This window comes from Lithobates pipiens, unplaced genomic scaffold, assembly GCF_037356315.1.
Source record: "Lithobates pipiens isolate NorthernLeopardFrog02 unplaced genomic scaffold, aLitPip1_a1.2 Scaffold_19, whole genome shotgun sequence".
Lineage (NCBI taxonomy): Eukaryota > Metazoa > Chordata > Amphibia > Anura > Ranidae > Lithobates > Lithobates pipiens.
This window is the reverse complement of record NW_027507764.1, coordinates 335393538-335417647: the sequence shown is the minus strand read 5'-3', so window position 1 is coordinate 335417647 and position 24110 is coordinate 335393538. Positions and strand designations below refer to the sequence as shown.

Below are 24110 nucleotides of genomic sequence, written 5' to 3'. Positions count from 1 at the left end.
GCAAAGAAAACGCATAGGAAGTCGCATCCGCATATGTAAACGGTGTTCAACTCACACATGTGAGGTATCGCCGCGATTGTCAGAGGGAGAGCAATAATTCTAGCATTAGACCTCCTCTGTAACTCTAACCTGGTAACCATAAAAATTTTTTTTTTTTTTTAAAAGGGTCGCCTATGGAGATTTTTAGGTACCAAAGTTTCTCGTCATTCCACGAGTGTGCGCAATTATAAAGTGTGACATGTTTGGTATCTATTTACTCGACGTAACATCATCTTTCACATTATAGAAAAAAATTGGGATAACTATACTGTTTTGTTTTTTTTAAATTCATGAAAATGTCTCTCTTCCCAAAAAATTGTGTTGTAAACACCGCTACACAAATACCGTGTGACATAAAATATTGACACAATCACCATTTTATTCTCTAGATTCTCTGCTAAAAAAAGTCATGAAAGGGATAATGATGACAATGTAACATGTAAAGTTCCTCTGTCTATTATGTAATGGGAGAATGTCCTTCCTTATTATGTCTGTACTATTACTATGTCATTTCTTTATACAATTTGGGTATCATTTTTATTTCCGTTGTACTTACATTTAAAAAAAATACTTTATAAAAAGTTTACTGTCATGTCAACAAAACATTTGCTCCTCTTCAGGTCTCCCACCATTGATATTACATAACGGTACATTTGTGATATGTGATAGTGAATTTGTACAGCATTAAATAACAATATGATGATGAGACATGAGCCAAGGGGTATACAAGTTATTAGATAACATAAAAAAACCTAACTTTACAATCTCCAAAACATTTTAAAGCAACATTCTTTTTTTGTCCTCCAAATGAAATGTATTCATTTTAAGTGACATTTATTTAGTCCTATGTGTAGTCTCATTGTACTCTACCTCCTATTTTTTAGCTGTCAAAATATTTGAAAAGGGAACTTTGTTTTAAACATTTTTTTTATATATATATTTTTTAGTTACTCGCTAAAGTGCATCACTTCAGCAACACATTTTTCCTTCTCAAACTGCGTATTTACTACTGGCTAACGTAGTACATCAATTGTTTTAGTGCTTCCATTTAATCAAGTATGACTTGGCTACTTGTCACTGCTGTACACCACAATAATGCTGCAAGGTGAGCATTTATTTCACAAATACACATAGCTGTCTAATTCTACCACGACAGAGATGTGCAAGAGGATTCAGTTACTTTGTTATTTTTTTTATTTTTTTTTGCCACTTCAGCAAACTCTTTGGAGAGACTTGAATCAACTCTACCATTCATCTTTGTCCCTTCTCGTTTCAACATCATTGTAGCATGTCTTTTACACATGTACCTTTATTATTATTATTATTATTATTATTATCATTTATATATAGAATATAATAATTTAATTTACTTTGTTACTTTACCTGTTGCTTTGTCTGTGATAGTGAACAGGTTTTTTTCTCTGTAAATTTCTTGAAGTTTAAAACCTATATAGATAAATATATTAGATCAGTTTGATGCAGAATAGAAAGAAATAACATAAAATAAGTAGGTTTTGGGGAAACAAATGTCATTTTCCAGTGTAGTATATCATTACTGTATATGCTGGTGTCAACAAGCTTTGGATATCTAACAGTTTGAGATGCTTTCACTGATATATGCATTTGACCCACAGCTGACTGTAGTACAGTGGGTAAAAAAAGTCTACACACCCCTTTAATGTGACCTATAAACTGTACAACTCAATTGAAAAACAAACCAAAATCTTTTAGATGGGGAGTGTAAAAATTAAAAACTAAAATAATGCGGGTGCATAAGAGGGCTTTCACACCAAGCCACGGGTGGCGTCATCGGTAAAGAGGTGCTATTTTTAGTGCCGCTTTACAGTCATTTTAGCAGGGCTAAAAGGGGTTAAATCCGCCCGCAAAACACTGTCGGAGCGGAGTTTTGCTGGCGGTATTACGGTGCTGCCCCATTGATTTCAATGGGGAGCAGCGGTGGAGGAGTTCACCGCTCCTTCACCGTTCCAGAGAAACTGCTGGCAGGACTTTTTTTGACACCCTGCCAGCACACCGCTCCAGTGTGAAAGCCCTCGGGCTTTCACACTGGAGTGAAAGGAGCCGCTTTTTTCAGGTGCTATACAGGAGCTATTATTAGAACTGTAGCGCCAGAAAATTTTTTGGCAGTGTGAAAGGGGTCTTATAACTGGGGATGTAGCGGCATTTGAAAACCTCTTGTCCAATGAGGATTTGCGTAAACCATCAGCCATGTACAAATCCCTATTTAAAAAAAAATACCTCCAGGGGTATCCAGATGCCATGGATGGTGGGAAAGGGAAATCCCGGATATCCAAGGAGAAGACTGGGAAGATATGTGGGATCACACTTTCAAGCATTTAGTGTCTACCAGGGACCATCTGATCCAGTTTAAGTTCTCACATCGAATTTATTATACACCAGCCAGGTTATCCCATATTTATCCCTCTGCTAGTAGTGAATGTTGGAGATGTCCCAGCCAATGAGGATCAGATCATGTCTTTTGGAGTTGCTTGCAGATCCAGAGTTTCTGCTCTGGGATAACCTCCTGTATATTTGAGGTCCTGTGTCCCAATCCCTACAATGCCAAGGGTTTGTCTCCTTGGTTTGGTAGAGGAAGTGGTTCCCTCTCTAGCACACCACACCTTGCTAAATATAGGGTTATTTTATGGCAAGAAGGCTATCTGACTAAATTGGAAGAAGCCAAAATGCTCCTACGCTGTCATATTGAAAGGGACTGGTAAACTTGGTGATCCATTTTTATAGCGCAACATACAGGTCAAAGGCTTGTGGGCATCTATCCCCTCAGATAATGTTGAACATCCAGTTTGAGGAATGACACAGTAAAACTCGGTTGAACTAATGGGTGCTGTTATCTGAGATTTCCTGGACTTGGCTGCTGGTCCGAGTTAGGGGGAGGGGTTGGGGAATGTTTGACTTTGGGTAGTTGAACTATGTTAGTTCGCAGTTACTGGCTCTGCGTGACCACTCGCCAGAGCGGGTACGTTGCCTGCTGCGGTTTTGTGTTCTATGTCTGTATTGTTTTGTACTGTATAAAAATGTAATAAAAAGAATTTATAAAAATAAAAAAAGGGGTGTGTAGAATTTTTATATCCACTGTATATGTTAATATGAAACCTATATGAAGCATACAAAAAAGCCCATTAACATACAGTTGCTCACAAGACCTGTGCTTCATACTATCAATATTGTACCCTCAATTCAGTCCTTATACATTGCTTTTTGCATATTTGTTTTGTGAATTTTTTTCACAGAGGCAAATACAATAAGACATCTCCAAGAGACCATTACAGATGCTGGAACCATGAAGACAGTCACTGGGCCATCACCAGCCTTGCAATGCCTACCATTGTTGGAGAGTCTGCAACAGGATTTACAGTATATAGTAAAGTATAAAACAATAAAAAGAAAAAAAGAAAAAAACAGTGCCTCAAGAGAAGAAGAAGGACAGTCACAATGTGAAATACTCTATTTCTATTTAACTCTATTTCATTTATTAGTCCACTACACCTCATCTCTAGCATGCTAAAATGTATTTGTGCTGTATTCGTTTTTTTTTTAACCCTAATGTATGAGTCATGAATTCCTAGTACAGTTAAATTAGAATTTTTTTTAGGTGTGTTTTTTGTCTCCTCTTCTATTGCTTTTCCATATAATCGTGTAGCACCCTCTAGTGTGTGCTACTAGTAGTGACAGTATAGGAAAAACATAGCTGTCTCAAGGTTAGGGCCCGAGTCATTAAATTTGGGTCAGTGTTACTAGAAGCCAGGGCTGGATGACTCATCCTGGCAGCTCTCTGTTGTCTCCCCCTGTGAGTAGATCAGCACGATGCAGGGACAAGACAAGGGGAGAGACTTTCAGCTGTAACCATGCTCTTTTGAAGACCGCAGTGCGCCAAGTCTTCATTCACCTTGTCTTGGGGAATCTCCATGTGTGTGTGCCCGTCTGGAGGACTGGGGGAAAAAAAAGCAGCCAGGTGGGCTGGTATTTTCTGCAGCAGTACAACTGGGCTCAGTGTCTACAGGGAGGCAAAAGGAGATGCCTTTCACTCCACATACTAACTTTTCCACAAAGGGACAGGATGTTCCTAGCCTGTAATGGGCTGCTGCTTTATTGACCAGAGACTGTTAATTCACTAGAATGAGCAACGGGTGCTGTGTGAACCAGGTTTGTGCAGGACGAAGGAAAAAGAGGAATTCTTTATAAATAGAAAGGAAGTTCTCCTTTTTTGTTCTGTGTTCTGAACATTTTCAAGTTGGGCATCCCATAATTTACAACCCCCATCCAAGTTATTATCCACTAATAAAGCAACAAAAGCAAGCCAAGGACTGTTTACCGTGTTTGAGAGAATGAAGGAAAATGCTGTGTGACTGGCTGTGCAGCAGTGGGGACCCAGATAATAGCGACTCCTACTGGGGTAGTGCTACAATAGTTTATGAACATTTTTACCCGTTTTTATTATGATTTCTTTATCAAGAAAGGATCCTCATACATCTATTACTTATAGATTTTACGTAATGTCTATTTTATTGATTTAGACATTCCTTTGTTATGTCTTCTTAACCCTTATAAAGTGGATGTTGTTTGGACCCACAAAACCCATTGACTTCCCCTTTCATGTTTTGATCTGTCCCTATACTGGAATAAATTTATATCTGAACTATATGGTGTGGTGCTGCAATCTTAAATCCGCCGTTTTTCACTACAGACCAAAGGAACCGTGGAGCCCTCTGGGGTGTAGAAGCTGCCAGTCCAGTAATCAAGCAACCTGTACCAACAACATTACAATACTATTGGATAACCTTGCCAATAAGAAAACTTAGGGTCCAGAACTATAAAATTTTCTCAGGTCTCCATTAATGGCTGTGTACCCACTGGGTACATTCCCAGTGACTTTCTGTTACAGTGACAGGGTGTTGGAAGTGATGGGAAACGTCTCATATTTTAATAGAAGGGCTGGGAAGGCTCAGAACCTCAATATTTTTTGCTGCCTGTCTCTTTGAAACCCATGCCCCTAATTTAATTTCCTGTCATCAGACACAGAGAGTGAGAACATTTTTTTTTCCAACGGCACCAATAAGACCTAGAAAAAGTCACAACTGGTCTCCAATCAAATAAAAAAAATAAAAAATGCAATTAGCCTGGAGCAGAATAACAGTAGTTCCCATTTACATGTACCGTATATACTCGAGTATAAGCCGAGATTTTCAGCCTCTTTTTTGAGGCTGAAAGTGCCCCCCTCGGCTTATACTCGAGTCATCGCTGTCTGCCCGCTCGATCAGCGTGTCGAGCAGACAGACAGCGGCCATTCTATTCAAAAGCCGCGCCTCCGGCTCCGCCTTCGCCTGTGATAGGCGGAACACTGAATTTCCCAGCAGCCTGTGTTCCGCCTATCACGGACATCGTATCATCCTCGTACTACGGACGAGGATGATACGACGTCTGTGATAGGCGGAACACAGGCTGCTGGGAAATTCAGTGTTCCGCCTATCACAGGCGAAGGCGGCGGCGCAGCTTTTGAACTTTACAATGGCCGCCGACGAAGAGGGCACGGGACGGAGGCAAGGCAAGGCACGGCACGGCACGGGACGGGACGGGACGGGGGCAAGGCAAGGCACGACACGGGACGGATGCAAGGAGGCAAGGCACGGCACGGGACGGAGGCAAGGAGGCAAGGCACGGGACGGAGGCTCGGGACAAAGGTAGGCTGGACACACACACACACACACACACACACACACACACACACACACACACACACACACACACACACACACACACACACACACACATGGATGGAGACACACACAGGGATGGATGGATGGATGGATGGAGACACACACACACAGGGATGGATGGATGGATGGATGGAGACACACACACACAGGGATGGATGGATGGATGGACACACACACACACAGGGATGGATGGATGGATGGACACACACACACACAGGGATGGATGGACGGACACACAGGGATGGACGGACACACAGGGATGGACGGACACACAGGGATGGACGGACACACAGGGATGGACGGACACACACACAGGGATGGACAGGCATGTCTCACCCTCGGCTTATACACGAGTCAATAAGTTTGCCAGTTTTTTTGGGGGTAAATTGGGGGCCTCGGCTTATATTCGGGTCGGCCTATACTCGAGTATATACGGTAGTTTTAGTTTTATAACGTTCTTGGCATGAAGGGAAATTATATGGTCTGATGGTAAAATCCAGATATGGCCAATACTTTTTATTTATTTTATTTTTTTTACTTTTTTTCAAAGAGAGAGGAAGGGTTAGAAATTCTGTCAGGTTTATATTGTTGCCTATGACTGGTGTGATGTTTGCTCACTTTACCTTGTGTTATCAGGACATAAGAATAGAGTTCTAACCCTTTTCTACTGAACAAAAAATGTTGTTTTGGTTGTCTCTCCCCACTCAGCTCTGCGATACAGGGACTGCAAGAGACTATACCCAGTCAGGCTGGATTCCCACCTATGCATTTTTAGTGCTTTTTGCATTTTAAAGAATTTGCACAACAGAACGTGTTCCATAGGAAACCATGAGGAAGAGCAAAAAGGAAAAAGGATGAAAGACAAAGACCATAAAGGACCTCATGTTGATACACCAAGGAAAGAAATGGCAAAAAAGAGTCTGGAAAACCCTAGTAGGAAAGAGCAAAATAAAAGAGGTTCTGAGGGGGAAGAGACGGAAAGTATAAATATAGAATGGGACCTAAGAGAGCACATAAAGGCCCTCCCTACGAAGGCGGATATTCAACAATTAATAGCAACAGTAGAGAAATCATGTAAATTAGCAGTAGAGGAATTAAAAGAAGAGGTGGTGACAATAGGTAATAGAATGGAAGGAATTGAAAATACCCAAGAAGAGATGGCACAGGCGGTAGCAGAGGCCCAAGACACTATTAAATACCATGAGGAAGTAATGAATAATTACAGAGATCAAATGGACGAATTTGAGAACAGGGATCGGCGACAGAATATACGCATACGAGGTCTACCGGAAAAATATCATAGCAGCGACCTGCCAACAGTAGTCCAAAAATTATTCTGTCAAATTATGGGAACAGCTGCGCCGGAATGTATTGAGATGGACAGAGTCCACCGTGTCACCTCCTTCAGTACTCAAAATAAAGAGAAGCCTAGGGATGTGATATGCAAATTGCATAAGTATACAATAAAGGAAACAATAATTAGAATTGCACGAGATACCCCCACAATTGAATACGAAGGAGCCCATATCCTTCTGTTCCCTGACATATCCCGTCGCACACTAATGCAGCGAAGAATGGTCCGACCATTGTTGGAAGCTCTACAGGCAGCAGATATTAGGTACCGATGGGGGTACCCCTTCCGTTTAATAGCATCAAAGAACGGGAAAACAGCAGCACTCCGTACTAAAGATGATTTAAAAGAATTCTTAGAAATACTAGAACTCCCATCCGTAGATTTCCAGGACTGGAGAATCACTAACGTCAAGACAGTAATCCAACGACCGGAGCCATGGTCCCAAGTAGGAGGGAAAGGCTAACGAAAGAAGATAGCACATTTTAGCATAAAATAACTGTAAGAAGGGAAGAGAAAAGAGACTTAGGAAGATATAGAAATAAGTGAAGTCAAGAGGGAGGGGGGGGGGAAGTATGGGTCAGTACTCAAACCCTCGCTTGACTTTATTGCAGGGTTTTTTTTTTTTTTTTTTTTTTTTTTTATTGTTTATTTTTCCCCAATTAGGCGGGTCCCGTGGAAAGGCAGATTAAGAATGGTATACAATTACTCAGAGCAAAGAAATGGCTAAAGTATTAAAAATAATGACTTCTAATGTAAGGGGATTATGCTCACTTCAAAAAAGGGGACGTCTCTGGCAGGAATTAAATCATCAAGCTGTAGATATAGTGTTCCTACAGGAAACACACTTCACATCAGGATCCATACCAAGGCTACCGGTATTCCCATATAACCAATGGTTTCACGCAGTATCACCAATTGCGAGAGCAAGAGGAGTATCGATAGCTTTTGGGAATACGTGCCCTTTGACATCCATAGTGGTGAACACAGACCCAGAAGGGAGGTTCCTTTTTATTAAAGGAACATTGCAGGGACAAAGGTACACATTTGCTTCAATATATGCACCAAACACACGCACAGTTGATTTTTTAGGAAAAACATTAAGAGCATTAGAAAAATTTAGGGAAGGGTTTTTGATTCTTGGAGGGGATTTTAATGTTATAGTTGACACTAAATTAGACACAACAACAGGGAAAACACCTTTATCATTCAGAGCACTTAAACAGGTTAAAAAATTATTTCAATCCTCACATTTGGTAGATAGCTGGAGGGCACTAAATGGAGAAAAAAAAAAAACTATAGTTACTATTCAAAGAGCCATAACACCTATTCCAGGTTGGATTGGATCCTGGTAGATCAGTACTACCTGGAATACGTAAAAGCAGTAAATATAAAGTCAATAACGATCTCAGATCATGCCCCGGTGGTGGCAGTGATCTCCCTTACACACACAGGTCATAAGGAACGAACATGGAGATTAAATGAGTCATTATTAGATGATAAAAAAATAATAGAGGACCTTCAACATAAACTAGAGGAGTACTTTGTATTAAATACATCAGAGGAAGTATCTGAGCAAACTGTGTGGGAAGCCCACAAAGCGGTAATTAGAGGAGAATTTATAGCTCATGGGACACGAGTAAAGAGGGAAAAAGGAAAAGAGATAGAAGATCAGTTAGAAAGGATAAAGGAACTAGAGAACAAACATAAGAGTACTCGTGAACCAGAAGATGCCAGGCAGTTGGGAATTATGAGGGAGGAGCTTACCAAGTGTCTTGACAGAAGGGTCAGGGATAAATATAGATTTATAGCACACAGATTCTATGGACATGGGAATAAATGCGGCCGATTACTGGCTAGACAACTAGAAAAAAAGAGGGAATCATCTCATGTACATGAAATCAGAGTGAATAATAAACAAGTAAAAGACACAAAATTAATAGCAAAGGAATTTCAACAATTTTATGAGAAGCTATATAATATCCAACCCATTCCGGAGCAGGTGGAAGATAGGGGGAGGATAGAAGAGATGAAAGATTATATTAATGGTTCCACAATACCAATGTTCCCTGCTAGGATAATAGAAAAACTAGAAGAGCCAATAACTAAAGAGGAGATAAAAAAAGCAATAGAAAACCTGCCGAGGGGGAAAAGCCCAGGACCCGACGGGTTAGCTAATGCATATTATAAAAAGTTTGCTCAGATACTAGAAACACCTTTATGCAGATACTTCAATAAAATTTCTGCCTCCAGTACAATGTCCCCAGAAGCATTGCTAGCATATATAACGGTTTTACCGAAACAGGGGAAAGACCCACAGGAATGTGCCAACTATAGACCCATATCATTGCTCAACTCAGACACTAAATTATTAGCCAAAAAAATAGCCACCAGAATACAAGAAGAGGTAATACAACTGGTCCATCGCGATCAAACGGGCTTTATGAAAGGTATAGAAACCAAAGACAATACCATCCGAGCTTTACATATACTTCATTGGATGCAAAATGGCCCAGACAGAGTACCCAGGACAATTCTATCAATGGACGCCGAAAAGGCATTTGATAGAGTTGACTGGGACTTTATGGAAGAAGTGCTGAGAGCAATAGGTATGGGAGACCGATTGATAGGATGGATAGTAGCCCTATATGCAAAACCGAGGGCAAGAGTGAAAGTAAACGGTACCCTATCAGGATGCTTTGAAATACGAAACGGCACAAGACAGGGGTGTCCCCTGTCCCCAATATTGTTTGCCTTAACTCTTGAACCATTTTTGTGCAGGGTGAGAAATAACAAGGGAATAAAAGGAATAAGAATAGGAACTGAAGAGCACAAGGTTTCAGCATATGCTGATGACCTATTATTTTATCTTTCAGAACCACAGGGATCAATAATGACATTGATGGAGGAAGTTCAGAGATATGGAAGAATGTCCAACTTTAAAATAAACATGGAAAAATCTATATTATTACCCTGTCATGTCCCACTACCAATGTCAATATTGATGAAGAATAACCTACCATTTAGATGGGAAAAGAAATCATTATATTATTTGGGAGTACACATAACAGCAGAGGTTAAATCCCTATACGAATTGAATTATGAAACCTTAATAACAGAAATAAACAAAGATTTAAACAGGTGGAAGGATCATTCACTGACATGGTTCGGGAGGATAAATACTTTGAAAATGAATATATTACCCAGAATAATATATATTATAAATACTGTCCCGATAGCAGTGCCTCAGACCTTCTTCAAGAGAATACGCAAAATGTTTATATCTTTTATATGGAAGGAGAAAAATCCTAGGATAGCATATGACATCTTGCGCAGAAATAAGAAGGAAGGAGGAATAGGGCTCCCAGACGTTTTTATGTATTATAAAGCAATGGCTATGGTACGAATATTAAATTGGTGCCATGACTCCTTAAATAAAGCATGGGTATCAATGGAAGAAAGTATGGCGGGTAGAAATCTAGCAGGGGCCCCATGGATACAGGCTACGAATAGAGCATTATCAAAGTGGACATCACCATTAACACGGAACACGTTAGCAGTGTGGGACAGAATGAATAAAAATGGAAAATATGCCCCACGTACATCACCACTAGCTCCATTAGGGGGATACCCATGGTTTCCACCAGGGGAAGAAAGGGGAGCATTAGGCTCCTGGGGGTCAGGGGGGAACACAAGGTGTTTAAGATATGCTCCATTGGGAAGTCTACTCCCATTGACAGAATTAATATCAACACAAGGAGACATACATATGTCGAGATGGAGATATTACCAAATGAGAGACTTCTTTAATAAACTAGAACCCCAAGTAAGACCCCTGAGTTCCCTTACGACATACGAGAAGATGTGTCTGAAATTAGAAAAACCAAGCAATTTATTATCTCAGATGTATAAAATAGTTTTAAGTGAACAAAGCAGCACAACCCCTTACTTTATAAGAGAGTGGGAGAAGGAACTAAGATGCACAATAAAACCAACACAAGTAAAAAAAATCATGGAGTTGACACATGTGACATCAATAAGTGCAGCAATACAAGAAATGTCATAAGTTTATAGCCAGATGGTACCGAACACCAGCTAGAATAGCAGAGATATATCCAACAGCGGATGGGCATTGCTGGAGAGGATGTAAGGATAAGGGGACATATCTTCACTTATGGTGGGAATGCCCCAAAATTAGGAATTTTTGGGAGGGAGTAGCTAGATGGATAGGGAGGATAATAATAAAACCTATAGAAATGACACCCCTGCAATATTTATTTCATGGTACAGAAGGATCCATCAAATCATATAAAAAAGGCGTCACACCACATTTGCTGAATGCAGCCAAATTATTAATACCTAGATACTGGAAGCAGACAGCATGTCCCACATTATTGGAATGGAAGGGAGAGGTAGATAAAATAATGGAAGCTGAAAAATGGATATACAATATAAAAGAACAACAGGGAAAACATAAAAATATGTGGGCAGGCTGGAAGCACTATTCTCGAGAAATAGAGTAAGAGTAGGCCATGTTAGATCAAAAATTCAGATAATCCCACCTAAACCCCCCCAGAGATCTCCAAGAGGAGAGGGGGGAGGGGAGGGAGAGAATAATTAAGAAGTTGCTGAGTAAGCTCGTACCCCCCAAAGGTGCACCGTGGAAAGGGGAGGGGGGAAGGGAGGGGAGAGGGAAGGAAAGGGAAAGAGGGAAATGAGAACCGAACCACAACCGTTTAAATTTTGTTGTTTTGTTGTATTGTTATTGTTTGTAGTATGTTTTAAGATAAATGGGAAGTGAAAAAGGGCAGGAAGGGGCCTGGGGAGGGGGGGGGGGGGGGGAAGAGCGGAGATGACCATATGTGGAGACATTAATATAAATGTAACAATCACAATTTTTTCTTTTTCTCCCTTCTTTTTTTTTTTTTTTTTTTTTTTTTTTACCCTCGCACAAAGTATAAATAATGCACCAAAGGAAGGTTACAGAAAGAGAAAGGATAAACATAAAAACTTTCTCCCTTCCTTTTTTTTTTTTTTTTTTTTCCTCCTCCACAGAACATCCCTGGTCCAACAAACCCCCCCTCTAGAGCCACCATATAATGTTATTATGGATATGTAAAGGAATGTATGTTTGTGAAGATATTGGGGTATATGTGTAAACCCCAAATGTTTTAAGATTGAAAGTAATGGTCTGATGTATTTGTTATAAGAAAAATAATAAAGAAGATTTAAAAGAAAAAAAATAAAAAAAAAAAATAAAAAAAAAGGAAACCATGATAAATGGACTTTAATGCAAATCTGAAAGACCAAGTTAGACTTACCGGTAACTTGTTTTCCAGAAGTCTTTCAGGACAGCACCTTGAGAGATAGCGACTCCACCCTCCTCGTTAGGAAACACCTTCTTCCTCCAGACTTTAAAGGGAGGCGCCTCCCTACCACACATCAGTTGTAGAAGAGAACCTCCGGCCCCGGCTGGAGCACATAAACACATACGTTAGTCACAGCGTAGCATAATATAATACCATAGGGCGGGATGCTTGCTGTCCTGAAAGACTTCTGGAAAACAAGTTACCGGTAAGTCTAACTTGGTCTTTCCCAAGGCGTCTTTCAGGACAGCACCTTGAGAGGATAACAGAGACTTACCCCTTAGGGTGGGACAACAGCTTGCAGGACCTTTCTGCCAAATGCCTGATCGTTGGCAGAAGTGAGATCCAGTCTATAATGTTTCACAAATGTGTGAAAACTCGACCATGTCGCCGCCTTGCAGATCTGCTCAGGGGTGGCACCAGCTCTCTCTGCCCACGTAGACGCCAGAGCCCTGGTTGAGTGTGCACAAATTCCTGCTGGAGGAGATAACCCTGCCTGGGAATATGCCTCCGAGATAGCTAATTTTAGCCATCTAGCTAAAGTAACTTTAGAAGCCTGAAAACCCTTTTTTCTTCCTGAGAAGAGTACAAACAGTGAATCTGAACGCCTGAAGGACTCCGTCCTTTCTAAATAACTCAGCAGAGTCCTCCTGATGTCCAAAGTATGGAAAGAAATCTCCTTATTTCCTTTGGGGTTAACACAAAAGGTTGGCAGTACTATGTCCTGTATACGGTTCTGAACTGAAGCTACCTTCGGTAGGAATTTTGCATCTGTTCTAAGAATAACTCTATCAGAAAAAATGGAAAGATATGGTTCTTTAATTGACAGAGCATTTAGCTCACTGATCCTGCGTGCAGAGACAATGGCAATCAGAAAAACGGTTTTTAACGTGAGAAACCTAAGGGAAGCCTCCACAAGAGGCTCAAAAGGCCCTTTTGTTAGAGACTGTAGGACTACCGACAAATCCCATCTAGGAAAAACCTTAACAGGAGCTGGCCTAGATCTTTTAAGAGCTCTAAAGAATCTGATCACCAGCGGATCTGAGGCCACAGATTTTTCTAAGAACACTGTCAGGGCTGCTACCTGCACCTTCAGGGTACTAACTGCCAGTCCCTTGTCTGCTCCATCCTGTAAAAACTCCAAGATGGAGACAAGGCTCCCTGTCACCTGGGCGGCTGACAAACACCAAGTTCTATAACGCTTCCAGACCTTAGAATAAATGGCCCTCGTAACCCTTTTCCTACTTGCTAAAAGGGTCGAGATTAAACGGTTGGAAAACCCCTTGCTCCTAAGGAGCTGCCTTTCAGAAACCAGGCCGTGAGGGCCAGGCTGGCCACTCCTGGATGGTTCACTGGGCCCTGCAACAACAGATCGTGTCTGAGGGGCAGACGCCAACAAGGCTTGATTGCCAGGCCTAGAACTGTCGAAAACCAAGCCCTTTTTGGCCAAAAGGGCGTGATTAGAATAACTGGCACCTTCTCCCTCTGAATTTTTCTTAAAATTAACGGGATTAACTGAAAAGGGGGGAAAGCATAACAAAGACGAAATTCCCATGGATAAGCTAGCGCATCTGTGCCCAGCGAGCCATCCAGGGAAAAGAACTGGGGAACCTGGGCGTTCACCCTTGAGGCGAACAGGTCTACCTCTGGTAAACCCCATTTTACGGCAATCATTGTGAATACCTCCGGGTTTAGAGACCATTCCGCTTCCCGAATAGCGTTTCTGCTTAGGAAGTCCGCTACCCTGTTTAGATCCCCTTTTAGGTGGACTGCTGATAGGGATAACAAATGTTTTTCCGCCCACCGAAGAATTTCCATGGCCAGTATCTGAAGCGACCTGCTTCTTGTACCCCCCTGTCTGTTTAAAAAAGCCACTGCCGTGGCATTGTCTGTTAGGACTTGGACGTGATGGGACTGAAGCTCCTGAACAAACAATTCCAGAGCTAAGGCAATCGCCTTGAGCTCCCTCCAGTTTGAGGACCTTATTGACTCCTCTTTGGCCCAGGACCCCTGAGTGAAACGTGTTCCTAGATGGGCTCCCCACCCCCAGGAACTGGCGTCGGTTGTTAGTCTTTTCCCGACTGGAAAGGCCCAGACTAACCCTTCCGATAAGACATCCTGTCTTTTCCACCACCATAGGGACCTTTTTACCTGGGTTGACACTCTCACCTCTGCCTCTAGGGATGCCACTGTGTGATCCCAAGATTTTAGAAGGAAAGCCTGCAGACACCTGAAATGCATTCTTGCCCACTGGACTGCTGGCATTGCTGAAGTCAGAACCCCCAAAGCTGACATAACCTGTCTTACTGTCAGATTTTGGCTGGTCTGTAATAAAGACACTGCACCGGAAATCTTGTCCTTTTTGTCTACGGGAAGGAAGATTTTTTGCTCCGCCGAATTTATTAGAAACCCTAAAAACCGAATCTCCTGAGATGGGTTTAGGGACGACTTTTGGAGGTTCAAAATCCAACCCAACGCCTCCAGATGGCTGCGAGCTTTGCCTAGATTGGTCTGCAATTCCTCGCTGGATGGGGCGAAAAACAGCAGATCGTCTAAATAAGGAATAACTGCGATTCCCTGAAGACGCAGTGGCGCTAAAGCTTTTGCCATTATTTTGGTAAAAATTCGGGGAGATGATGACAGGCCGAAGGGTAGGGCCCTGAACTGGAGATGATGAACCACACCCCCCAACCTCACTGCCAGCCTGAGAAACTTCTGAGACTGGGGAGAGATCAGAACATGTAGGTATGCGTCTTTTAAAACTACTGACGCCATAAAACATCCTGGCGTCAACAGATTTCTGACCGAAAAAATTGAGTCCATTTTGAACTTCCTGTACCTTATGGACTCGTTTAAAGGTTTTAGATTGAGAATCAACCGAAACTTCCCTGTCGGTTTTTTACTAGGAAAACATGGGAATAAAATCCCTCCTGCTGTTCTTGCAGGGGTACCTGTACTACTACGCCCTGTTGCATCAGTTCCTCTAGAGAGGACTTCATGGCCAGGGCCCTTACTGGGTCCCGCGGGGTGTTGGTAATCAGGAACCTTCTTGGGGGGTCGTTGACAAACTCGAGTGAGTAACCCTGTGCGAGAGTGGTCAGGATAAACTGATTTGAAGTTATCCCTGACCACTGCGGAAGAAATTCTTGTAGTCTTCCGCCCACCCGCAGAGACGAGTCATTGCGATTTTTCGGCCTGTGTAGGAGGACGGAAGAGAATTCCGCCTCTACCCTTCGGCTTTGGGGCGGACCAACTTTTCCTTCTCCCCTGCAACTTGCTGTCCTGATCCTGAGCTTTTTGAGGTCGAAAAAGACGTCTTGGTGCCTGTTTTTTCTTTTTGACCGGAAAGGATCTCTTTTTATCGGCTGTCCTGTCAAGAATATTATCAAGGTCAGAGCCGAAGAGCAAGTCTCCTGAAAAAGGTAACCCACACAGCTTATTCTTTGAAGCCGAGTCACCCGGCCAGGTTTTAAGCCATAAGGCTCTTCTTGCAGCATTAGTTAGGGCTGCTGACCTGGCCGATATCCTAATTGCCTCAGCTGAGGCATCTGCAACATAGGCCACTGCCGTAATCAGGGTAGGAAAAGAATCTAAGATTTCCTGTTTAGGGGAATCTGCAGCTATATGCGACTTTAACTGGTTAATCCAGTATTCTAAATTTCTGGCTACACACGTTGTGGCCATCGCTGGTTTTAAATTGCTCATAACTGATTGCCATGATCTCTTGAGCAAAAGATCCATGCGTTTGTCCATCGGATCTTTCAAGACTCCCATGTCCTCAAAGGACAGGTCCGTGGACCTTGAAACCTGGGAAAAGGCGGCATCCAGTCTGGGCACCTTGTTCCACACTGCTGCAGAGTCCTCCTCAAAAGGAAAACGCCTTTTGTGGGCTTTGGAGAAAAAGGGCTTTTTCTCTGGATCCTGCCATTCTTTCCTAATGGCTTCAGAGATGACCGGATGAACTTGGAATGTTCGGCCCCTAGGCTCATTCAACCCAGCATACATGCGGTCATGGAGTGATAATTCCTTTTTCTCCTCACTTAAACCAAGCGTAGCATGAATGGCTTTAAGGAGCCCATCGACCTCTTCAAGGGACAGTTTGAACTTAGAGGGGGCTACCTCAGAATCCTCCAACTCCTCTTCCGAATCTTTAACGGAAAGAGCAGTGGACTGCTTTTCCCTATCTGAAGGGTCTTCAGGCAGAGATTCTAACACCGGGATTGAGAGAGACCCCTGGGAAGACTCTGAAGTGGAAGGCTGACTAGCAGCTGGGTTTGCTAGTGAGTCACGAAAATTCTGAATTGTGGCGTATAGCTCCTTCTTTACAGAGGCCACCAGATCCTCACATACAGAGGCAGATTCCTCCTTAACTAAAGAAGTAATGCAGGGACTGCATAAGGTTTTCTTCCAATTTTCTCCCAGCTTGGCCCTGCAAGAAGGACATCTTTTCTTTGGGTCAGAGCTCTTAGCCTATGAAGAAAAAGACAAAAAGGGAAAAAAACCAGGGAACCCTTAGTGAGACCCAGTCTCAGCTTTGATAGGGATCACCACACAGGTGCACTGAGAAGAAACCAGTCAGCTTCTAGTGCCCAGACAGGCCCCTTGCCACCAGGGGGGGAGAAAAAGAGAAAGAGCGAGACCAAATGCCAGGAAATAGGAAAAAGAAGGCAGACTTTAACCGCTGCCTCTTACCTGGGCTTTGCTGGTGCCTGTGCCTGTCCCCACCGCTGCAGACGCTGAGTCTTCCATATCAGGTGTGCAGAGATCCACTTGTGGCTAAACGCCGCCTCCGGAGTCACGCCATGCAGCTGCACCGGACCGGAAACGGAAATAGGCACCAGCACCTGTCCTCCCTCCTCCCCCCTGCGTCCACGCCGGAAACGACGTTTCAGCTGACCCGATGACCCGCTCTGTCACTTCCGGCACGACCGCCGAAAAAAAACATGGCGGCGGCACACGCGCACCGCCGCGCCTACGAATGTGCGGGCCATCGAATCTCCGGCTCTCTCCGAGCACAAGAGGGGAAGAGGAGCCCGCTTGCTACCGCTGACGAGGCGTGGGTAGGTCGGGAGGACAGCGGGTCTCTAAGGGAGGAAAAAAAGGGAAAGAAGCCTAGTCCCTCAGGAACACCTAAGGAAAAAAGACTCCCTCCCAAAAGGTGTTCCCTCCGGGCCGGAGGAAACACAAAAACTGATGTGTGGTAGGGAGGCGCCTCCCTTTAAAGTCTGGAGGAAGAAGGTGTTTCCTAACATGGAGGGTGGAGTCGCTATCTCTCAAGGTGCTGTCCTGAAAGACGCCTTGGGAAAAATGCAAAAAGCACTAAAAATTCATAGGTGTGAATCCAGCCTCAAATTCCGGTGCTTGCGTTACTTCAGGTACTTTGGTACTTTTAAGCCACAAACCTGGAAAGAGCATGCTGTTCACACCAGATGCTTTCCAGTGCATTTTTAATCCACATCCAGACTGCATGCACAGTGTTTGCCATGTATTCCAATGGCCCTAGTTGACACTAGTGTGGTCAGTTCCAGTGTTTTCAACAGTGCAACCTGCTCTGAAACGTATCAAAAAACATGTAAACGCCCTGGAATACACATTGCTCTAATGAAAATAAAAAAAAATTCAAGTATCAAAATAAAAAATAAGAGGAAACAAATGCACTTAACAGCACTGAAAGCATATTATAAATTCATGTAAATGAACAAAAACACATCCGGAATGTAAAACATTTAGTGTGAACAAGCCCTAAGGCTGGATTCACACCTATGCATTTTTAGTGCTTTTTGCATTATGCAAATTTGTACTACAGTTCATTTACCATTTTTTCCTATGGAACACGTTCTGTTGTGCAAATCTGCAAAATGAAAAAAGCACTAAAAATGCATAAGTGTGAATCCAGCCTAAATGAGTGTTAAAAAGTTTTAGGCTTGATTCACACCTATGCACTTTTCGTGCTTTTTGCATTTTGAAGATTTGCACTACAGAATGTGTACCATAGGAAACAATGTTAAATGGACTATACTGCAAATCTGCAAAATGCAAAAAGCACAAAAAATGCATAGGTGTGAATCAAGCCTTAGAGAGTTTGTCTCTTTACTTGTTTCAGGTCAGTGACTCAAAGCATTAAGGCTGGATTCACACCTATGCAGTTTTAGCGCTTTTTGAATTTTGCAGATTTGCACTACAGTCCATTTACCATGGTTTCTTATGGAACACGTTCTGTTGTGAAAATCTGAAAAATGCAAAAAGCGCTAAAAATGCATAGGTGTGAATCCAGCCTAAGGATTACCCGATCTGCACTACAGATCGTGTTCCATAGGAATCAAAAAGCACTAAAACTGCATAGGTGTGAATCCAGCCTTAAGGAGTTGTAAAAGCAGAAGGTTTTTATCTTAATGCATTCTATGCATTAGAATAAAAAATCTTCTGTGTGTAGAAGCCTTTCCAGCACCCCTTAATACTTACCCGAGACCCATCTCTATCCAGCGATGTCCACGAATGTCGGAGCCATCCAGGACACTCCTCCTATTACGATCGTGTGTGGGCTTCATCAGACTTTTTTCCTCAAAAATTCAGATGGACCCAGAAATAGAACATGTTTCAAATCTGTCCGACGGAATCAATTTTTATATCGGGAAAACCGTTTGTCTGTATGCTTGTCCAAAAGACCAAATACGATGCAAGGGCAGCTATTGGCTACTGGCTATTGAACTTCCTTTACTATTCCTGTCGTACATCATCACGTTCAAAATGAACGGACTTTGGTTTATTCGTCTGTGGGCAAGTCCATTCATTCGGAAGTCCATCGTCCATCGTAACTCCCTTGAAAGTCCATTGGAACTCCATCGGGAAGACCGTCGGACCTTTTCTGCCGGAAAGTCCAGTCGTATGCATGCAGCATAAGGCTAAGGAATCGGCATGGGCAGGTAACTAGCATTGGTAATATAGGATGTAACCAATGACCGCCCTTTATGTACACCCCTCCACGCTTTCTGGAATTTACCCATTAAAATAACAGAAGCCACTTAGTATTAAAGTCCAAAATTTAAAGTAGGCAATATTATAAAAAACAAGATAGCAAGTCCCAATAATATTGCAGCAGCAATAGGTCTTAGGGTCGTGACCTACCGGAAGTGACACCTGCGCCTCACGCGTGCCTTCCAGCTACCTGGACGTGTGGAGAGATTTCCGCTGCTTCTATATGGGTAGTGAACTCTCGGTTTTCCGGCAGACATATCTACTTACAGACACAGTGCACTTTGACTACATGCTTCATATAAGTTATTGTTTGGTACGCATAATTTTATCAAGGGGTTGAGGGCAACATTAATAAAATTGTTTAAAATGGGATTACGCTATGTGGATATTATTATTATTTTTTATGCATTCCCGGAGCCCTTTAGAAGTCAACCCTGACACCTAGTGGATGGTTGGAGGCGAACAGTGGAGAGTGGAGTGTCTAAGCTTAAGTTATCAAGGTGTGATTACTTTTTTGGTCCGGTGAGTGTACCCCCAAAAGGGGCTTATTTACCACACATGGTGAATCATGGGTGGAAGCTGTACAGATCACAACAAGAGACTATCTTTTCACTTTCTGCTTCATCATATAGATCACAAGAAGGGATGTGCATATATGAATGAAAAACAGCGCTGCAGCTATATTATTGGGACTTGCTATCTTGTTTTTTATAATATTGTCTACTTTAAAGGTAACTAGCATTCTCAAGACAAAGTTCAGCAATAGCAGCCTGTTTTTTCATGACAGATTATCCCTGTGAAGGTGAAAGTGATATCTTTTTTACTATCCTTTGTGCTGTTGAGAAATAAGTGGCAGATGTAGTACCTACATTAAAATATTTTACGCAGTGTCATGTAATCCATGTCAGCCCATGGGAGATTACTATATTTTCATTAATAACTGAAAAGGGGAACTAAAGAGGAATAGAGACAAGCTGTTGCCAAACACAATTTACACGATCTGTCATAGGACTGGTTCAGTAAACAAATCTAAGGCATATCAAGTAGATGTAAATAATACAGCAAAAATAAATAATGTGCAAAGCACAGTGACCCAGAAGTGGTCTATTAATCCCGCTATTATCTACTGGGTTAATATAGGTTACCTGAATTGCTCATTGCACTTGTTTAGAAGCTCTGACAACAAAGCACATGGATCTTCAACATTTGCTTCTTTGTGATGACAGAAGGGTCTCCAAATAACTGACTACAGAGTAAAAACTAGGGGTACCTCATACAAAAAACAATAGTAAGTGGATGCAAGGAGACTATTCCCCACAAAGTTCTCCAAAGCAGAAAGTCAATTTTCCCATTTTCTATATGTATCCTGGACATAAGGTTTACATTTTATTGCTACAGGATTTAATGTAAAATTGTTTTTAATGTGAATTATGTACCAAAAAACGTACACCTTTTAAATTTGATGTGTAATATGTCCAGGGTTTAGAGATAGTTCATTTTCCTATTTTCTTTCTACTTTGGAGGCCTTTGTGGGGAAAAGTTTCCTTGCACCCACTTACAATTGCTTCTTTGTGAATGTAGCATTTTGGTACTTACTTCAGACATCTGGGCTTCTGTGTTGCCTTTAGTACCAAGATAAACCATGGTCAGGGCAGATCCAATACTCATTGGGGAAAATACAATGTTTTGGTCATTGTCTTCAATGAGCTTTAAGCAAAGCTTCAAGGAAAAATCATTGTACGATTTAACTAGTGCTTCCATGGTTATCTTCTAATTCAAAGAACAAAACTATCTTCACAGAAATGTATTTGTCTGCAAAATAAAACAAATAAATAAAGTTAATAAACCTCAAAACCATTTGCGGTTTATCCTTTACTGTAAAACTATTAAAATGTGATTAGTTGCTATGGCTTACCAGTCTAAATTCACCTTCAATGCATCGTGGACTCTTAGTATGTTACTTTTATGTTAAACTTGCTAAAATGTTAAAACTATTAAAAACCCTACATTTGTATATACAAAGAAAAAAAATCAAGACTGGAATTAAAAGTAACAGCATAACATAGCATATTGTGTTCAGCCCTAGTCATATTCTAAACTTTACAATTTACAGGATATGATATATGTAGTAAATACAATAATACAGTACCTGTTAGGACAGTACTTCAGTGCAGACTGTTACATTACTAGCTACACCTAAATATATACTATACTTTCATCATCAATTAAAGCAGCAATTGTTTCCTGAAATATTTGAATGCCCTGCCTCAGCATGTACCTTTTACTTCTTGGCTCACAGGAAACAGATTTGCCAACAGCAGTGAATCATAAAAAAAGTTAAGCAGCATTAAACATGTTTTCGCAAAATATTGCAGAAATATAAATTTGTGGGAGGTGGATGGAAAAATATAGAATGTTTAGCTATACTAGATTAGACACGTCTTCTGCATAATCATGCACTTTCTATTGTAATAAAATGACAAAACCGTCAAAATACAATATTTAAACAAAAATGTGCTAAAATAATAAAAAAGTATAATAATGATTTGTATCTATGTTTTAGAGTGAAGCTCAAAGTCACTTTTCAAAATCACTTAAAGAATGATTTTTACTATGTTTCTATACACCTTTCCTACCATTAGGCAATGTGACAATCTAGTCTACAAGAAGAATTGGTGCACTGTTTTTCTGTTGCATGTTTTGATATTTAAAGCAATGAAATAATATAGCCACTTGAGCTCTGAAAGGTTTTACCCCCCATGACCAGGCCATTTGTTTCCATTTGGCACTGTGCTAATTTAACTGGCAATTGCGTGGCCATGCAACACTGTACCCAAATTTGATTTATATACATTTTTTTCATGCAAATAGAGCTTTCTCTTGGTGGTCTGTGATCACCACTGGGTTTTTTTTATTTTTTATTATATAAACGAAAAAAGACAGAACATTTAAAAAAACAAACAAAAAAAACAATATTTTCTACTTTCTGTTATAAAACATATCCAATAAAATCAATTGTGATCATATGATCGCTATGACCAATCATAGTGATCACATGATTAGTGATGGACGAACTTCCGAAGGGACGTTTTGCGAACAAGACCAAAGTTTGCGAACCGCAAGGTTCGCGGCGGACACCATTGACTTTAATGGCAGGCGAACCTTAAAAACCTCCAGGTCATATTTTTAGCCACAAAATACTTACTAGCTGTGCACACATAGTCCCACAACATGGACACTGACATAACAAAAGTATTAAGTGAATTAAGTGGATTGACAACGACAAGCATTCTTTTTTTATCTGTGAAATTTTGCCAATTCAGGAGCGCATGAAGGCCATGGAGGAGAGGCAAGGTCAGGGCAGACTATGAAGGGGGTGCATGAGATGATCAGTGCCACAGTCAGGGCAGCGCAGTCCTATGCCAGTGTCCCAGTGTGCCAACCTGTGCTTGAGCCCCTCCCTCTGCCTGGCCCTTACCCCCACCTATGCAGGGCTCCACTACGGTGGTCCGGAGGTGCCAGTCCAGTGCCTCAGCCATGGTACTAGCACTGCCTGCTGATTGGCTTCTCCGCTGCGAACTCCCTCATTGTCTGAAAACAGCACCGCAATAGAGACTGAGCACTGACACCAGTACCATGATAGAGCACAGACACCGACACCAGTACCATGATAGAGCACAGACACCGACACCAGTACCATGATAGAGCACAGACACCGACACCAGTACCATGATAGAGCACAGACACCGACACCAGTACCATGATAGAGCACAGACACCGACACCAGTACCATGATAGAGCACAGACACCAACACCAGTACCATGATAGAGCACAGACACCGACACCAGTACCATGATAGAGCACAGACACCGACACCAGCACCATGATAGAGCACAGACACCGACACCAGCACCGAGATAGAGAGCACCGACACCAGCACCGAGATAGAGAGCACCGACACCAGCACCGAGATAGAGAGCACCGACACCAGCACCGAGATAGAGAGCACCGACACCAGCACCGAGATAGAGAGCACCGACACCAGCACCGAGATAGAGAGCACCGACACCAGCACCGAGATAGAGAGCACCGACACCAGCACCGAGATAGAGAGCACCGACACCAGCACCGAGATAGAGAGCACCGACACCAGCACCGAGATAGAGAGCACCGACACCAGCACCGAGATAGAGAGCACCGACACCAGCACCGAGATAGAGAGCACCGACACCAGCACCGAGATAGAGAGCACCGACACCAGCACCGAGATAGAGAGCACCGACACCAGCACCGAGATAGAGAGCACCGACACCAGCACCGTGATAGAGAGCACCGACACCAGCACCGTGATAGAGAGCACCGACACCAGCACCGTGATAGAGAGCACCGACACCAGCACCGTGATAGAGAGCACCGACACCAGCACCGTGATAGAGAGCACCGACACCAGCACCGTGATAGAGAGCACTGACACCAGCAACTCGCTGCGGGACCCAAAAATATGACACCGCTCAACCTCTTCAAACAGGAGGGTACAGGCATATAGTACTTTTTTGTACAAGGAAGTGAGCCAAAAAAGGTAGAAAAAAAGGTCTGAGTTATGCATATGCATGGTCTACTGGTCA

General features: G+C 42.3%; 1 protein-coding gene across 3 annotated transcripts in view; it reads right to left on the bottom strand.

Moving 5' to 3' along the window:
- Positions 1–24110, bottom strand: part of LOC143996811 (leukocyte elastase inhibitor-like) — a 127764-nt gene that overhangs the window by 30234 nt on the left and 73420 nt on the right. For 2 of the 3 annotated variants that reach the window (XM_077492086.1, XM_077492088.1), the window contains exons 2-3: positions 21081–21296; positions 1423–1485 (exon numbers count right to left, since the gene is read on the bottom strand). In XM_077492086.1, the coding sequence (XP_077348212.1) occupies positions 1423–1485; positions 21081–21245 (228 nt within the window). In that variant the 5' untranslated portion in view covers positions 21246–21296. Of the gene's footprint in view, positions 1–1422; positions 1486–21080; positions 21297–21633; positions 21716–24110 lie in introns of those variants that run through there. The other variant, XM_077492087.1, reaches the window with a different exon arrangement.